This window comes from Podarcis gaigeae (genome assembly GCF_964106915.1).
Source record: "Podarcis gaigeae genome assembly, chromosome: 8".
NCBI lineage: Eukaryota > Metazoa > Chordata > Lepidosauria > Squamata > Lacertidae > Podarcis > Podarcis gaigeae.
In genome coordinates this window covers 75,577,455-75,594,065 of record NC_139684.1, presented here as the reverse complement: position 1 = coordinate 75,594,065, position 16,611 = coordinate 75,577,455, and the positions used below count along the sequence as shown (strand labels likewise).

The window sequence follows — 16,611 nt, the reverse complement described above, 5'->3', positions numbered from 1 at the left end:
CTTGGCATGTAGATAGCATCAGAGTGTCCAACGCTTTCATCCCATGGGTGCAGTGAATGACTGGAACAAACATCATTTGGAAACCAGCCCATTGGCCCCAGCCCCAGAAGCCTGAGAAGTGACCATTCATTTGCCTTTGCATGTCGTTATGGCCACCAAGCCCAGAACAGGTGCTGGTTTCACCTGGTGATTTATCTCCTATGGAGTCTGATGGAGCAGGAACTGTTCCACACAGCCCATTCTCCTTGCATACCCCACCTTCCAACCCTGTCCAACCCTGGAACTATAAATCCCCATCAGCCAGGCTAAGCTAGTCACCCCTCATGCAACTGCCATCTCAGCTCCACAATTCCTCTCCCTCCTCTGCGGGGTCCCGAGACCATGCAGACATCTCTGATCTCCTACTTCTTTTCCATCCTGTTTGCCGCAGGTAAGGGCACATAGAATTGTGATGGCTGTGGGTTGCGTCCAATTAAGTTCTACTTAAAGTAGACCTGTTGAAGGGAGCTGAGCTAGACATGCCCACTCATTTCAGAATCAGAATAAAGTGAGAGTAAGAAAAAAACTATCAGAGAGAGAGAGAGAGAGAGAGAGAGAGAGAGAGAGAACAAAACAAAACAAAACAAAACACAGAGTCCTCTCTGAAAGGTAGCTCTACACCATGGGTAGGCAAACTAAGGCACAGGGGCTGGATCCGGCCCAATCACCTTCTAAATCCAGCTTTTATTTAAAATATGTCTCTGGGTTATTTGTGGCACATAGGAATTCGTCCCCCCCCCCCATAGTCTGGCCCACCACATGGTCTGAGGGACAGTGGACTGGCCCATGGCTGAAAAAGGTAGCTGACTCCTGCTCTACACTCTTGGCTCACACAGAAAGTGGTGGACCTTCCCAGCTCTCACCTGGGAGCTTTCCTTTCTTCTCCCAGCCTCTCGGGAGATCTTCCTTTCCCTGCCTCTCACTCAGGGTCCTTCCAGTGGGTTGTTGGTGTTGTTGTAATTTATATCCCTCCCTTCCTCCAGAAGGAGCCCAGGACAGCAAACGTATCCAAAACAAAACATGCGTTTTTATTTTCATTTTAAGATGCATTCAGTTGATGCCTGATGGGACGATAACATGCATGCCAGGTTGCCAATGGATTATTGTCACTTGCTATTGCGAAAATTAACACCAGATTTGCCCAATTCCACCTATCTCCTCCAATATTTGTTTACCAAAATGGATGCAGTGCTTGACTGTAGTAATATTAAATTTTAAAATGATCAATGAAGCAGTTAAGAACAATTTAAACATTTTAAAATAATTGAAATCAACTGTAAAAGTGATGGAAACGTGCGACTGTCAGCCACATTTCCTTTTTGCTTGTCCACTGCATTAATGAGTCCCCCACCCCACTTTTCACCATGCTGCTTTTTCGTAAAGAGTGGGTGATGCTGGAAGCAACAGGAGAAGAAATAAAAAAGAAGAAGAAGCAAAAGAAGCCTGAGGAAGGGTGGTCTGCAGCAGAGAAGCATTTGAAGCCTGGGCTCGTTTGTCTTCCCCTAGCAATAAATATGCCTGAATTGCTTCCCCACCACACCCATGACTCATTCCAGTGCCTCTTTGTTGGGCAAAAGATTCCTGCATTGCAGGAGTTTGGACTAGATGATCCCTGGACCCTGGGGTCCCGTCCAACTCTACAATTCTATGGTTCTGTTTACCCATAGCCTTTTATATACTAACCTCTTATGCTCTTCCACATCCGTCTAATGCTCCTAACCCTTCTTTTAGATTCTTATTTAATAATTTTAGCTGCTTCAATAATTTTAGCTTTCCAAAATGTTTTACAGATTTTAAATGATTGTCCCCCACCCTACTTATGCTGATCTATGACCGTGATGAAGATTTGATTGATTGATATGATTCTGTGATTCCTTCCAGGTCTTTGCTTGCATTGTGAGCACTGCAGCAGCAACACGGACTCCTGCACTGGGATGCCAGTTCTGTGTGAACAATCCCATACTGCCTGCCTCACCCTTACCATAGAGACCACAACGGGTGGGTGAATGCATTCATTCATTCATTCATTCATTCATTCATTCATTCATTCATTTCTTTTGCATTGATATTGGTTTTTTTCTTCTGTTATAGTGCCCAAGGTGGGGTACATGTGTGCTTTCGATGCAGTCCCCCAACTTGGAGCCGTCCAGCCCCAGACTTGCTTAGCTTCAGCAAGGAAGTAGCTTTGTATGCTTTCAGATCATTTCCCGGGATTTGCTTCCTAGGGAGCCGTGTTTTCCCCAAGCAGTGAAATGCTGTGTTGTGTGTGTGTGTGTGTGTGTGTGTGTGTGTGTGTGTGTGTGTGTGAACTTTTGGTAGGATGAGGGTTAAGCAGTGATGTAGGAGTGGGGGGTAGAAATTTGGTTCATTTTGCATTTACAGGCAAATCCCTCCTTTCTGAACCAATACATGAACTGGAACGTAGCCATCCTTCAAACTCTGAATTTTGCAGTGCAGTTCTCTAGCCAAGTAATTGTACAGAAATGCATACGGTGTGGCAAATTGTGCTTTAAGTGCATGCATTTGTGAAAGTGTCATACAAAATGCATGATATTAGGGGAACAGTTTCGTAAAAATGTGCATAAATTAGTCACAATTGCATACAAAGATAGGTGCATTCGGAGAAATTCACACAAAAATGTTGAATATTCATGGCAATGTTTGCTTGTGCGCTCTCTCTCTCTCTCTCTCTCTCTCTCTCTCTCTCTCTCTCTCTCAAATGTGTAAATGTGGAGAACTGAACTTAGGCTGAACAAATGAGATGCTAAGAGAATACGAAATTCACAGATTCCCCTACCCCTAATGTCTCTATCATTTCCATTCTTTCGTTACCTGCTTTGGAGTTTGTATTTTTAAAAGCAGAATATAAAGTGCAACGATAAATTACAAAACCAATGCATGTTGACGGCTTTCCTCTGTGAAAACTGCAGGGCATGACGTGTCCTTGGCCACCTACAAAGGCTGCACCAAGCTCATGTACTGCCCTTCATCCCCCATGAGCTTCACCTTTCCTAACCAGCGTGAACGGAGAGCTGCCAAGTGCTGCCGCAAGGATCTCTGCAACACTGGAGCAGTGACAAGTAAGCATCTCTTCCAAGCTTTTCAACTCCCCTAATCCTCTGCACTGATGTGTAAACACAGCTCAAGAGCATCTGCCTGGCCTGCAGAAGGTCTCAGGTTCAATCCCCAGCATCTCTAGATAGGGCTGGGCAAGACCCCTCTCTGAAACTAGGGAGAGCTGCTCGGTGTAGCCAGTATGGAACTGGATGGACCAATGGTTTGACTCAGCATCAGACAGCTTCCTGTGTTCCTAAGATGGCTCTGAGTGATGGACAATGATGATACTTGGGGATATGTTGGCAGGGAGAACATCTGAAGGTGCGTCTCCACCCCATCGTTCAGCTGAGACACTGAGGTCCAGCTCCGAGGGTCTTCTGGTGGTTCCCTCCCTGTGAGAACCACCAGAGGGCCTTCTTGGTAGTGGCACCCACCCTGTGGAACACCCTCCCATCAGATGTCAAGGAAATAAACAACTATCTGACCTTTAGGAGACATCTGAAAGCAGACCTGTTTAGAGTAGTTTTTAATGTTTGATGTTTTATTGTGTTTTTAATATTCTGTTGGGAGACACCCAGAGTAGCTGGGGAAACCCACCTAGGTGGGCAGGGTATAAATAATAAGTTGTTGTTATTATTAAGAGCAGTGAACCAATCTTTCCACAGGTACAGCAGCAGGATAGGAGTGGAGAACATCAGGGTCAAATATGGGCTCCTCTTTGTCTGGCCCCCAGAACTTACCCCAGGCCATACCCACTCTCCCCAAGCCACACCCCTCATTGGCTCTGCTTCACCCCACCCGAAGTGTTTATGCCTGGCTGGAATTTGTCTCATAGAATGACAAAATCATAGAATCTTAGAATTGTAGAGTTGGAAGGGATAGTGAGGGTCATCTCATCCAACCCCTTGCAATGTATGAATCTCAGCTAAAGCATCCATGACAGATGGCCATCCAACCTCTGCTTTAAAACCTCCAAGGAAGGTGCTGTCCTGCAACTCTGATCACATTTTCTGTTTGCCTGGAAGGAAGGTACAGAGTGATATGGGAGTATGTGAAGAACCTGGCCTGTTCTTCTTATCCTGAGTCAGATAAGTGGTCCATTTAGTACCATCTGCACCAGGGATGGGGGACTGGTGGCCCTCTAGATGTTGCTGGACTCCAAGCTTAGCCAACAGCAGGCTTCAGGCAAGGTTCTTCCCCAGCCCTATATGGAGGTGCAGGTGTTCTGCCAATGAGCTATGACCCCTTACCCAAAGTTACTGGGGATTTGGAATTTGGCCAGTTCTGGTGCACCAACCTAGTGTGTGATTCCTTTCCATTCAGATACCTGAAACTGGTTTGTTGGGAGATAGGAAAACCTGTTCTCCACACATTCTCTTTGCTTGCTCCCAGTGCGCCGGCTGCAGACCAGACCAAATGGACTGAAATGCCCTGGATGCTTCTCAAAGGACCCAAGCTGCATACCCACCGAGATAATAAGCTGTAATGGCTGGGAAGACAACTGTGTCTACTATGATTTTGCTGTGGAGCAGGGTAAGGCCTAAGAGTTTGTAGTGCAACATCATCTTATGTAGAAGAAATGGGAAGAAGCTAGGGCTTATTCAAGGGGTGTGGATGGTGTGAAGCAAACTTTGGGGGACAAGGTGAACATCAGTATGATGTCATGGTTAGAGTACTGGATGTAGATTCTGGAGACGTGTGTTCAAGTTCTTGCTTGACCAGAAAGCCTTGAGCAGGTCACAATTCTCTTAATCTAGCTACATCATAGGGTTGTTGTGAGAATAAAGTGGAGGTCTTTGGAAGATACCAATAAGATCTGACTCTAAATTTCAATGTTTGGAAGTTGTGATGGTAGCCTTCTGAAGGCGCTTAAGAAAACAGAAACCTAATTCTTCCCTTTTTTTAACACCCCCCCCATTTTTCAAATTAACAATAATCATCATCAAATACGATCACATACATCGTTATTTAGACTTCCCTCCTCCCCTTCCTTGGTTTCCTATACAAACATTTACAAAACTGCACTTCCTCCTTAACTCCTTTTGTTTATTACTCTTTGTATTTCCTCCAAAGTCACCTTTTAACTGCTAGATTTTAAATTAGCCCTGCTAATGTATTTAATTGTTTACATTTTTTTTAAAAAAAATAACCCACATATCTTCCCCATTCTTTGTTGAAAATTCTTTCTTCTTGATTCCTTAATCTTCCCATAAGTTTTGCCATTTCTGCATAGGCCATTAAAGTTACTTGCCATTCTTCCTTTGTTGGGACAGTATCCTCTTTCCAGCTCTGGGCAAATAACATCCTGGCAGGTGCGGTTGCATGAATACCTTAATTCTTGATGCATTTCTGTGGCAGGGGTTGAGAACTGGATCTGGCCAGAAAGCCAGATCCCAAAGTGGCAAACCTTTTGCGGGTCACTTTGGCAGACAGGTGAGGCATCAGGTGATTCAATGGCTGCTCTCTCCACCATCAGAGGCAGTTTTTGGAAATCAAGAGTGGAGAGAGTGCTGTTGCACTCAGGCCCTGCTTGCTGGCATTCCACAAGCACCTGGTTGGTGATGTTTATGAGCCTTGTGACACTGGCTAGGGAGGAGCATGACCAGCAAGAGATGTCAGAAGGGGAAGAAGAGGAGAACATTGGGTTGGGAGAATGGAGGGAGATCAAGCAGTGTTTCAGAAGAGGGCCCCACTCTACAGCCACCCAGCTCAGGTGTTAAGGTCAGAGGTGGAGCTAGTCTAAGCAGTGACCCCAAGGACGGTCCCACCCCAAAGCCACCCGACTTTTCCACTCATCCACTAGGCATCATGGAGGGGGAAGGGGAACCTAGTGAAGATGCTCCAGCCCCACTCCAGGGCTGAGGTTTCCTTAGTAACGGAGGTGCTATCTGGCCAATCAGAGAGCCAGCACAGTCAGAGATGAAGGGAGATGGTGGGATGCAAGTCTCATCACTCAGGACACACTGCCACCAGCATAGATGTGAACAGACTCAGCAGTTCCCTGCCCACCAGTAGGAGTGCCTGTTGGCAGGCCCAAGCTTCTCACTTGGGATAAGACTGATGGACTCGCTCCATCTCTTAAAGAATGGAATGGAAGGGGCATGTCCAGTGTCGGGTCAACAGCTATGCTTTGCCTAGGCATGTGTCCTAGTCTCTGCCATTGTACCTTTGAATTGAGAAGCTTGGAACCTGTGCTGTACAGACTTCTTTTATACAAGTTTTGGGATCTCTCAAACCAAGAATCCAAGTCTTTCATCAAAGGGTGGGAGCCAGGACAATCACTGTGTGAACAGGATGCTGGACTAGACAGGCCATGGGTCTGATCCAGCTGGGCTCTTATATACTGCTGGTCTTAAGAAATAGAGCAACAGAAAGTTGTGTCATTTTTTAAAAGCACCAACTTTTGCTGCAAATGTATGATGGCTAAGACTCATAGGAGAGTTTTATAAGAGTATAAATAAATGAGCAAATTAAGTTACCGTAATTAGGATATGCAGAAGATATTAAAAATAAATTTAAGGAACCTCAGAAGGAGGGGGAAGGAAGTCAAGTTTTGAAATGTTAAAATGATTGTAAAATTAGTGAAATGTATAAACCTGAAAAGCATAAATAATTTTTTTAAGACTCATAGGAGAGGATGGGCGAATTCCTTACTGAGCTATATTATATTATATTATATTATATTATATTATATTATATTATATTATATTATATTATATTATTATATTATATTATATTATATTATATTATATTATATTATATTATATTATATTATATATTCCCAGAGGTCTCAGAGTGGTTCACAGTATAATTCCACCCCCCTCCTTTCCTGCAGATGGTCAGATCTACACTTACGCAAAACGTGGTTGTGCAACCAAACGTGCTTGTCTGAATGAGCCACGTTACTTTGGGATCCCTGGAATGTACATGGAAATTCTGAAAAATCCCCAGTGCACTGCTGCTCCCAAAATACTCACCAAAATTGGCAAGTAGCAAGTACCTCAGGAAAACACATCTTATGAAGAGACTCTGGGTAAAGATCTGCCGAGGCATTTCTCAAGCAGTCGAATACCATTCTTACCAGGAAATTTTCATTGATTTGTAAGGTGGAATAATTTGCTATTCTATTATTTTGTTTGTCGGAAATCAAACGGAATAAAATCATGTTAAGGGTGAAGGAGATTTGCTTCTTTAAGTTTTCCTGCATGCCACTGGATCCTTGAATGACTTATTTTCATTAAATGTCCCATTTTCATCCTGTTTTGTAGGGAGCTGTTTAATTACGGTTTCCCAATTGAGTCATCATGAGGAAATTGTGGTTTAACAAACCAAGATGTCTTTTCTTAAGAGGGTTAGACAAGAGGAGGATGGGAGAAAGGAGCACTCAGAATCATGGGTACGTTTTGCTCCAATAAACCATAGTTTCTGGGTCGGGGATTATTACATCTGAACCAGGTTATTTGTCTGCTCAGTTGATGGTGTGTTTGGATGTCATTACAGGTACCATCCAAAGCAGCATGATCTGTTAGAGATGCTCTAAGCAGAATCCCTGATCTGGACCATGTGCATAGTGAACTTTAATCTTGTATTTGTATGGCTCTTTTGAAAGAAAATTATTGCAAATGGCTACCACCATTCAGTGGCATTGAGTTTCATGGGTTAGTAGGTTCCATTGCGCACACATACTTACTCACATAGGTGGCGCTGTGGTCTAAACCACTGAGCTTCTTGTGCTTGCTGACCGGAAGGTTGGCAGTTCGAATCCCTGCAACGGGGCGAGCTCTCGTTGCTCTGTCCCAGCTCTTGCCAACCTAGCAGTTTGAAAGCATACCAATGCAAGTAAATAAATAGGTACCACTGCGGCGGGAAGGTAAACTTTACGTTTACCTTTATGCTTACCCATAGCAACAAAAAGGCCTTTCTTTCCTTAGGTTTTAACTGGTAGCAGGATTTTTTTTCCTCCCAGGCATTTTTCTGAAATGCCTTGAGAAAGTATACATAGACACGGCCTCCGTCTAGGTACACTGGAACATAAGTCCAGTTAGAAGAAGTTGTGAAATTAGAATAATGCACCAACGTTTCCCCCCTTTCAAATTCTCAAGGTCATTTATTGCTCTTGGCCCTCACAATATCCAGTGGCCATAAGTTCCATAGGTTGATCATGACGGGTGGAATGTTCTCTGTCACTATTGGTTCTTTATGGCATTGACACCCAGTCCTTTAGCCAAAAAGAATCTCAGGGTATCTTGCCAAAAATCGGTATTAAAACGCTCCCTGCCCTCAAGATGACAATCTAAAAAGACACAACACATGAGGAAAAAGGTAATGGGAGGGAGGAGGGAGGGAAAAGCAAGCTTAAGCATGAGTTCTTCAAGTTCCAGTTCCTATAAAGCAGTTATATAGGATCTGGCTGTCTTGCCCTTGATAAACATCAGCCGCTTCCAGGGAGCACTCTCTCTTCCACATCTTGGACCAGATCCAAAAGCAGAGTGGGTGACAGAGATTGCTTTCACACAGTGGTTTGCTTCATGTCCCTGACGCTTCCCTGCTAATATCCACATTATATTTGAGCTTTCACATGGTGTGAAACCACTTCCAGGAAACTAATGGAATATAGCAAATTTTATTAGCACTCATTACCACGACTCAGAAATTCGCAGGAGTCAAGCGATGAAATTCAGGGTGGCAAATAGCTGTTTTCCTGGGGAAACAGAAGCATGTGTGTGCGGAAAGGTATAGGAGTATCAGTATTTGTTGTTTTGTCCCGCTAAACCTACCAGTGTGAAGGAAATTTGGTGTGATGTGCTGGTAGATTGGTGAAAAAGCCGCCGTTCCAGAGCATGACAGGTACCAGAGTGTGAAAGGAACTGTAAGAAACCAGATAGAAGAACCCTTGTACCCAGGAAAAAATTAATTAAATATTCCTGACGTCTGATACATCCAATGTCCAGGTTGGTAGGACTATGGCAGTTGAAGCTGCATCTACGGAAATTTACTCCCAATCTCACAGCCATTGAAGTTGCAAGAATAAATACATTCCACCTGCTATCTCCAACAATCCCAGGTGTGTGTGTGTGTGGAAAATAACCTTCTGACTTGCATCTCTTACCTTTGGCTTCAGTTTTAGAGCCTTGAGGCAAACATTAACTTTTCAGGAGGTGTCGTCATGGCTGCTAAGCTTGCAACAAGGGAAATGCTTCACCTGATATTAATTGATGTCCCTGGAGCCGGATGAACCCAGGAACTAGAAGTTCCTCAAATGCTACCTTAATGAGCTGAATTGATCTGGACTGAGAACTCTTTCCAACATGTGTCAGGGATTGAGGGGTGTGAGCGGGAGAAGAAATTGGATCCGGTCCACATTTAAAGGCGAACCTACTGACTTTGCACTTTCTGAAACCGCAATGTGGACTGAATCACAGCTTTCCTTCACAATTTGCACCTCTTTGAATTTTGCAATGCGGTTCTCCAGCCAATTTGCGCGTACAAAGATGCATATAGAGTGTGCATGCAAATGTATTATATTAGTGAGAATAACATACAGAAATGCATGGCATTGGGGGAAATTGCTTTGCAATGTCTGTGCAGAAGGATAGGTGCCCACTAACATACTGGTGAATTTTTATGAGGACCTTTAAAATCTCTCCCCCACAAAATGATGTCGAAATGCAGAGAACTAAATTGAAGATTGGAAATATGAGAAACTGAAGTTGACAGACACACCCATCTAATAATGTACCCCTCCTACACCCACCCACCCACCCACACCACTCATATGCTTTAACAGAGTCAAATCATTGGTTCATCCAGCTCATTTAGAGATGGATGGGTTAATCTTTTTCTGCTCTGTGTCAGTTTGAGGTGTGCACATTCATAAATCTGTTTGGTTCCATTTCTACATCTCTCTCTCTCTCTCTCTCTCTCTCTCTCTCTCTCTCTCTCACACACACACACACACACACACATTGTATCAATGTCTGCATTTCTAAACACTTGACCCTAAAATATGACACTTTTCTTTTTTCTTTTTCTTTTGAGCTAAGCACAATATCACAAAATCAGTAGAAGTGCAATATCCGAACGACAGTTACATTCCCATCTGCACATTAATCCAACAGGTGTGGATCAGGTCTGTTCATTTTGGAACCCACAGAAATCAAATTCCTTGAGCAATCTGAGCTGAAGTATTGTCTACAAGGGGTGGGGGCATTGCTCTCCTCGTAGAAGCCCGGGAATAAACCTGGGGTTTTCTGGACGCAGGGCATATGTGACAGCCCCCCTCCTCCACCTTAAAACCTGCTTCTTTAAGTTTCTCAAAAGGAGATGTCGTCATGGTTGCTAATCCAAGACAGGCGCACAAGTGATTGATGTTTCAGGAACTCGTTCCATCCAGGAACTATTATTATGATCACACACAAACACATACATGCACTGTGCTCTTTCTGTGGCATTTTCCACCCACAGAGCTGTAAATCGTTCTGTATTGAGAGGTGTCTTCAACACACACACACACACACACACACACACACACACACACACACACTTTTCAGACTTGGTCCTTTGAGTTTCTCAGCACAATGAAGATTTCCTTGGAGATCGCTGTCTGGCTGCTGACAACCTTGCTAGCTACAGGTGAGTTGGCCGTTTTGAAAGCCATGGGTGAGAGCTTTTTTTGACTCTTTTCCAGGGTCTTAACCACAGGGAGGCTCGCCCACATCAGGGATATTCCAGATCCAACCCTAAGTGTTCAGCTGTCATGAAAATGAAAGCGGAAAAAAGATCAAGTCTCTGACCCAATTACATGTAGAAATATAAAAGAAAGGATGCAGGCAGCATTCTGCCCAGTCGATCACTGCAAAGTACAATATATGTGCCTCTAATTTATTATCTATCTCTTTTGCCCTGGCCACCTGCCCTCTTAGGCACTTCACCAACTTCTAGCTCTATAGACCTCCCTTCTTCAAGATACCAGCCTTTGCAAATGGGCAGACATCCTTTGTGGTGCCCCAACATTTTAAGAGACAACGGGACACCCACCACCTTGTCCAGATAGGGGCTGAAACAAGATGGTCATATGTTCTACGTTGCAGTGGGGAGTCCTCTATTTGAAATGCTTCCAGAGGGCAGTCCCCTTGTTGAAGGTGACCTATATCTGAAGGGCTTGTGTGGTCTATGTCTGTTGGTGACCCCTGATCTGAGAAAACTATTAAGGGGCCCCTATGTGAGACATAGGAGAAGGGGACGACAGAGGACGAGATGGCTGGACAGTGTTCTCGAAGCTACCAGCATGAGTTTGACCAAACTGCGGGAGGCCGTGGAAGACAGGAGTGCCTGGCGTGCTCTGGTCCATGGGGTCACAAAGAGTCGGACACGACTAAACGGCTAAACAGCAACAACATGTGAGACATTGATCTCCTTTCTTTCTCTCTCCCTCTCCCCCAGGAATCTGCCTTCAATGTGAACGTTGTGAAAGTGCCACCCGGTCCTGCTCTGGGCCTCTGCAGACCTGCAAAGAGCCTCAGAGTGCCTGCCTCACCCTCACAGTAGAGACCCGAGTGGGTAAGTGGCTTATGATTTGTGAGCTCGGGTGGAAGGTTACCGTATGCTTCACCCCAGGGGACTCTGCCTTTAGCTGCTCCTTTTTCTCAGTTTAGCTTACCTCACAGGGCATGTTGCGAGGTAATCATGAAATTACCCAGTCATTGCCAGCTCTAGGGTTTGCAGGGTCCCCAAAGGCACAAATCAACAAGAGCTACAGCAGTTTGGACCCCTGGAATAGCTCATTCTCTCCTTCTCATGCAACCAGGCAAAACGAGGAAAGTGGCCACTTACAAAGGATGCACCAAGCTTGAGTACTGCCCTCCAGGGCCCTTCACCGTCACCATCGCGCCAGAGGAACGCATTCGGAGCAACTCGGAGTGCTGCTGCCAGGATCACTGCAACAAAGGAGCTTTGAGGTGTATGCATTTCGTTTCATTGCCTTGCTAGCTCATTTGCTTCCCCGCCAACCAGGTTTATCAACTAGATTCCTGCATGGCAGAATCCTGGAGTCTTGGTTCCGACAACATGTCTTCATTGGGGAATGAGTGTCGTTTGGGCGTTCAGCATCTGCTGTGCATGCAGAAGGTCACAGGTTCAGTTCCCGGTCTCTCCATGTCTGAAATCCCAGGGAGCTGCTGCCAAACAGTGTCAATGGCTGGACTCAGTACAGGGCAGCTTCTGATGTACAGTTTTATATCAGCTTCTGCTCTCATTCACCACTTCCACCTTTCCTCCAAGGAGCCAGTGTGGTGTAGTGGTTAAGAGCGGTAGTCTTGTAATCTGGGGAACCGGGATCGCGTCTCCGCTCCTCCACATGCAGCTGCTGGGTGACCTTGGGCCAGTCACACTTCTTTGAAGTCTCTCAGCCCCACTCACCTCACAGAGTGTTTGTTGTGGGGGAGGAAGGGAAAGGAGATTGTTAGCCGCTTTGAGACTCCTGAAGGGAGGGATATCAAATCCAAACTCTTCTTCTTCTTCTTCTCCTCAAGATGGTGCCCAATTTATCCCTACAACACCCTGTGAGGTAGGTCACACTGAGAGACTGTATCTGGCCCAAGGTTACCCAGTGAGCTGCATAGCTGATTGCGGATTCGAACCCAGGCCTCCCAGGTCATAGTCCAGCACACTAACCACTACCCCATCATCGGAGCAGAAGAAGCTGCCTTATACTGAGTCAAACCATTTGGTCCACCTAGCTCAGTATCACCCACATTGCCTGGCAACAGCATTTCAAGCAAAGGACATTCCCGTGGAAATGCCATTGGGAACTGAACCTCTGATCTTCTTCCTGCAAGGCTGCTGCTCTACAACTAAGCTACAACCCACATGGCTCTGATGATACATGAAGGAATACTACATAGCGGTGCTGGTTGCATGGATGCTTCCCTCCCTGTTACCACTTCCTTGCAAAGTGGCAATCCAACGGAAAGGACGTGTGGCATCCACATGCAAAGACCAAAAGCTGGCAGCAACCCACGTTTGAATCTTGCTGTCCACCCCCGCCAAAGGCTTCTGCAACCTTAGGTTGTATCCAGCCAACCTCTGCTCAGGAGAGCCTTTGAACTTAAGCTGACCGTGCCCATTCATCTTGATGGGTCTGCTCTGAGTAGGATGAGCATTAGACACAGGAACCCCAGTGTGACACCACTACAACCTCTGTCATTCCATTGGTTGTGCTGACAGCCGCTGATAGGAGTTGTCGTAGGGGCAACCTCTGGAGAGCCATGGGCTAACCACCTATGCGCTAGGCCTTGAACTATGCCAACAAGTCCTCCCCAAGTTCACTGCCATATTTGTAGACAGTCATCTGTCGGGGAGACTGGATTTCCTGAGATTGGACTACACACCTTGAAAATCCCCTTTCAGGTCTCTGATTCCGTGGCGTTTCAGCACCACTTTTGCAACATTCAGCTGCTGCTGCTGAATGCAATGTTTTCCAGATTTCCAGAGTTCTTGCTCTGACAGTATCAACCTGAAGCCAATCCACACTGAAGGCAGGAAGACTCGCTGCCCATTTCCCCCTGCCCTCACTCTCACTTGACTTTCTTTGAAGCTCACATGGACTGCTCCAGAGGCTCTGATTCATTCCAGGGTGAGCAGCCACTTGCTCACCCATCCCCAAATCTGCACTGCTAGCTATTGTTGCTAGGATTGATGAAGCAATGTGGTATAAGCAGCTCCCTTTATCAAAAAAGGGAGTGGGCAAGCATTCCAGAAGTGTTAGTAGAATAGGATTTTGAATGTAGCTGCCAACCTCTTTGATTTCTTCCCAGTGCCTTTGCTAAGTGAACCCAACCAAAGATGGTGCCCTCCACGCAACTTGAGAGGTTCTACCTGCACGATCGATGACAAGGTTTTCTGCCACGGTCGGGAAGTCTACTGCATCTACCTGTCTGGCTATGCTGCAGCTGGTAGAGTTGCCAACTATAGATTTTTAAAAATACGGTCCTCAGGGTTGATGCATCCCATTTCACCAATTCAGGTGAAACACGAAGGTGCTTTCCTCTCCCTGTCCCAATGCCCCACTCCACTGGAGCCCACCCTACATGGGCTGCACAGCAGCAGCTAAGAAAAATTGATAACAACAACAACAACAACAACAATTTATTTATTAACAATTTATTAGCTGAGAAGCAGTGATAACAACAACAACAACAACAACAACAACAACAACAACAACAACAACAACAAGAACTTATTTATATCCCGCCCATCTGGCTGGGTTTCCCCAGCTACTCTGGGCGGCTCCCAATAGAATATTAAAAACACAATAAAATATCAAACATTAAAAACTTCCTTGAAGATGTCTTCTAAATGTTAGATAGTAGTTTATTTCCTTGACATCTGGTAGGAGGGTGTTCCACAGGGCGGGCACCACTACCGAGAAGACCCTGTGCCTGGTTCCCTGGAACCTCACTTCTTGCAGGGAGGGAACCACCAGAAGGCCCTCGGAGCTGGGCAATGTGGGGGTGGGGGGATGCTCCTTCAGGTATACTGGGCCGGTTCCAGCAAGAGCTCACAAGATCTTGCTAGAAGCCACTGCTGCTTTTCTGGTCCCCCCTGGGGCACTGTCTCTTGGGGTTCTACCACCAGAGACAGTTGCCTCAGCCTGCCTCATAGGTGGGCTGGCCCTGACCATCCTGGGTGTGTTTTTGAAGGCTGAGCCAGGGCTGCATGGAATCAGGGCTGAACATAGGACGCTGCCATATGTTATTGGTCCAATACCATCTACACTTGACTGGCAGGAGATCTCCAGGTTTTCAGACAGGACTTGTTCCCCATCTCCACCCTGGAGATGCCAGGGATAGTCACTGTATTACTTCACTAGAGCTCAATAGTAGAGCATCTGCGTTGCAGATGCAGAAAGTTTCATGTTCAGTCCCCGATCTCCAGGTAGGACTGTGAGAGACTCCGTTCCTGAAACTCCAAAGAATGGCTGCTAGTTGGTATAAACAATGCTGGGATTGACCAGCTATCTGGATAGCTCATTTGGTCAGGTGCTGATAACATCAAGGTTGCAGGTTCAATCCCCATATGGGACAGCTGCATATTCCTTGGACTAGATGATCCTCAGGGTCCCATCCAATTCTATGATTCTATGACTTGGTATAAGGCAGCTTTCTATGTCCTTTTCCATGATCATTGGCTAAACTGGCTGATGGGAGTTGTAACCCAACAACAGCTGGGATTCCAAGGTTGAAGAACACCAATCTACCCTGACTGGAAGCAGCTTCCCAGGGATTATGGCCATATGATTTCCCTGACCTATCTGAGATGCCACTGAGAATTGTACCTCTGAGCTACAGCACTTCCCTCAAGAAATCATCAGTCAAGGTGGTTGCCTGGAGGGAGTGGAGAGGACCGAAGGAATGGCTCACAGATCCCGGGCATGTCTTGGTTTGATTGTTTTCTCCCATCCCCTCAGGTAGCAAGAATGAGACTTTTGTCAGACGAGGCTGCGGGACACAACATATCTGCACTGATAAGCTGGGCATTTCTGGAATACCGGGGTTGTTCCTTGAAATGCTGACGAAGGCAGATTGCAACCAGGCTAATGAAATTGACGACTCGGACTTCACAGAGCTTTCACGGAACTGAAACACACACACATAAGCCTTCCTTTTGGCTCTTTAGCCAGACTAAATTATTACATCGAATGAGTCATAGCCAGGCAATGTGTGGGGCAGGAAGCTTCTTTCAATGCAGATGGAGCGATGCAGAATATTCTGGATTTTCCACCAATACAATGGTACCTCTGGTTAAGTACTTAACTCGTTCCGGAGGTCCGTTCTTAACCTGAAACTGTTCTTAACCTGAAGCACCACATTAGCTAATGGGGCCTCCTGCTGCTGCCATGGCGCTGTAGCACGATTTCTGTTCTCATCCTGAAACAAAGTTCTTAACCCAAGGTACTATTTCTGGGTTGGCAGAGTCTGTAACCTGAAGCGTATGTAACCTGAAGCGTATGTAACCCAAGGTACCACTGTACAAAATAAAAATAAAGTTTCTGAATGGTTTCTTGTACCTTTTTCTGAACTGAGCAGTCCTCAGCTAGATTAGTCAGACATCCATTATACAAAGAGTAGGGAGCTTCAGGCATGGATACTGAATGTGGCCCTCCAGATCTCTGTATCTGTCCATTGAAACTCTTTCCATGCCACACTCCATTTCCCCAGGCTCCACCTCCCACTTGGGATCTCTGGAACACTCTCCAGGCCACAACCACTCTTCTCTCTTTTCCACCCAGAGACTGAGAGCAGCCACGTAGTTACATAGCATGGTTTGCTGGGGCCTGGGGCAGATATGCTTGGGCCAGTGGAAGGTGGGCGTGGAGGGTGAATTGAGCTGTCTTTAAAGGTAACATCCAAAATCTATGATTCTGTGAAACTGTTTTTGAATTTGAATGACTCTGCTCTTCTGTACAACAGGGTCAAGTGAGTAGCTTTTTTGTAATAAATGGACATCGAGGTGAAA

At 45.7% G+C, this 16,611-nt stretch overlaps 3 protein-coding genes across 4 annotated transcripts in view; all 3 read left to right on the top strand.

Moving 5' to 3' along the window:
- Positions 1 to 16,611, top strand: part of LOC310851730 (phospholipase A2 inhibitor 25 kDa subunit-like) — a 1,159,037-nt gene that overhangs the window by 995,913 nt on the left and 146,513 nt on the right. The window lies entirely within an intron of this gene.
- Positions 374 to 7,273, top strand: LOC310851713 (phospholipase A2 inhibitor gamma subunit B-like). The gene is made up of 5 exons (XM_083754374.1): positions 374 to 430; positions 1,921 to 2,037; positions 2,970 to 3,119; positions 4,489 to 4,629; positions 6,932 to 7,273. The coding sequence occupies exons 1-5, from the start codon at positions 382 to 384 to the stop codon at positions 7,087 to 7,089; spliced, it is 615 nt and encodes a 204-aa protein (XP_083610500.1). The 5' UTR covers positions 374 to 381; the 3' UTR covers positions 7,090 to 7,273.
- On the top strand, positions 10,483 to 16,149 carry LOC310851704 (phospholipase A2 inhibitor and Ly6/PLAUR domain-containing protein-like). Of its 2 annotated transcripts, none has more exons than XM_083754363.1 (5): positions 10,483 to 10,728; positions 11,539 to 11,655; positions 11,903 to 12,055; positions 13,911 to 14,003; positions 15,563 to 16,149. In XM_083754363.1, the coding sequence occupies exons 1-5, from the start codon at positions 10,674 to 10,676 to the stop codon at positions 15,733 to 15,735; spliced, it is 591 nt and encodes a 196-aa protein (XP_083610489.1). In that variant the 5' UTR covers positions 10,483 to 10,673; the 3' UTR covers positions 15,736 to 16,149. The 2 variants fall into 2 exon arrangements, with proteins under 2 accessions (XP_083610489.1, XP_083610488.1); XM_083754362.1 differs by having other exon boundaries at positions 13,911 to 14,048.

Bases quoted from the DNA above. Each gene is read 5' to 3' on its own strand.
- LOC310851713 (XM_083754374.1), top strand. From the start codon at position 382: ATGCAGACATCTCTGATCTCCTACTTCTTTTCCATCCTGTTTGCCGCA. The intron at 431-1,920 runs GTAAGGGCACAT...GATTCCTTCCAG, and splicing joins TTCCATCCTGTTTGCCGCAG to GTCTTTGCTTGCATTGTGAG. The intron at 4,630-6,931 runs GTAAGGCCTAAG...CCTTTCCTGCAG, and splicing joins TGATTTTGCTGTGGAGCAGG to ATGGTCAGATCTACACTTAC.
- LOC310851704 (XM_083754362.1), top strand. From the start codon at position 10,674: ATGAAGATTTCCTTGGAGATCGCTGTCTGGCTGCTGACAACCTTGCTA. The intron at 10,729-11,538 runs GTGAGTTGGCCG...CCTCTCCCCCAG, and splicing joins GACAACCTTGCTAGCTACAG to GAATCTGCCTTCAATGTGAA. The intron at 11,656-11,902 runs GTAAGTGGCTTA...TCATGCAACCAG, and splicing joins CACAGTAGAGACCCGAGTGG to GCAAAACGAGGAAAGTGGCC.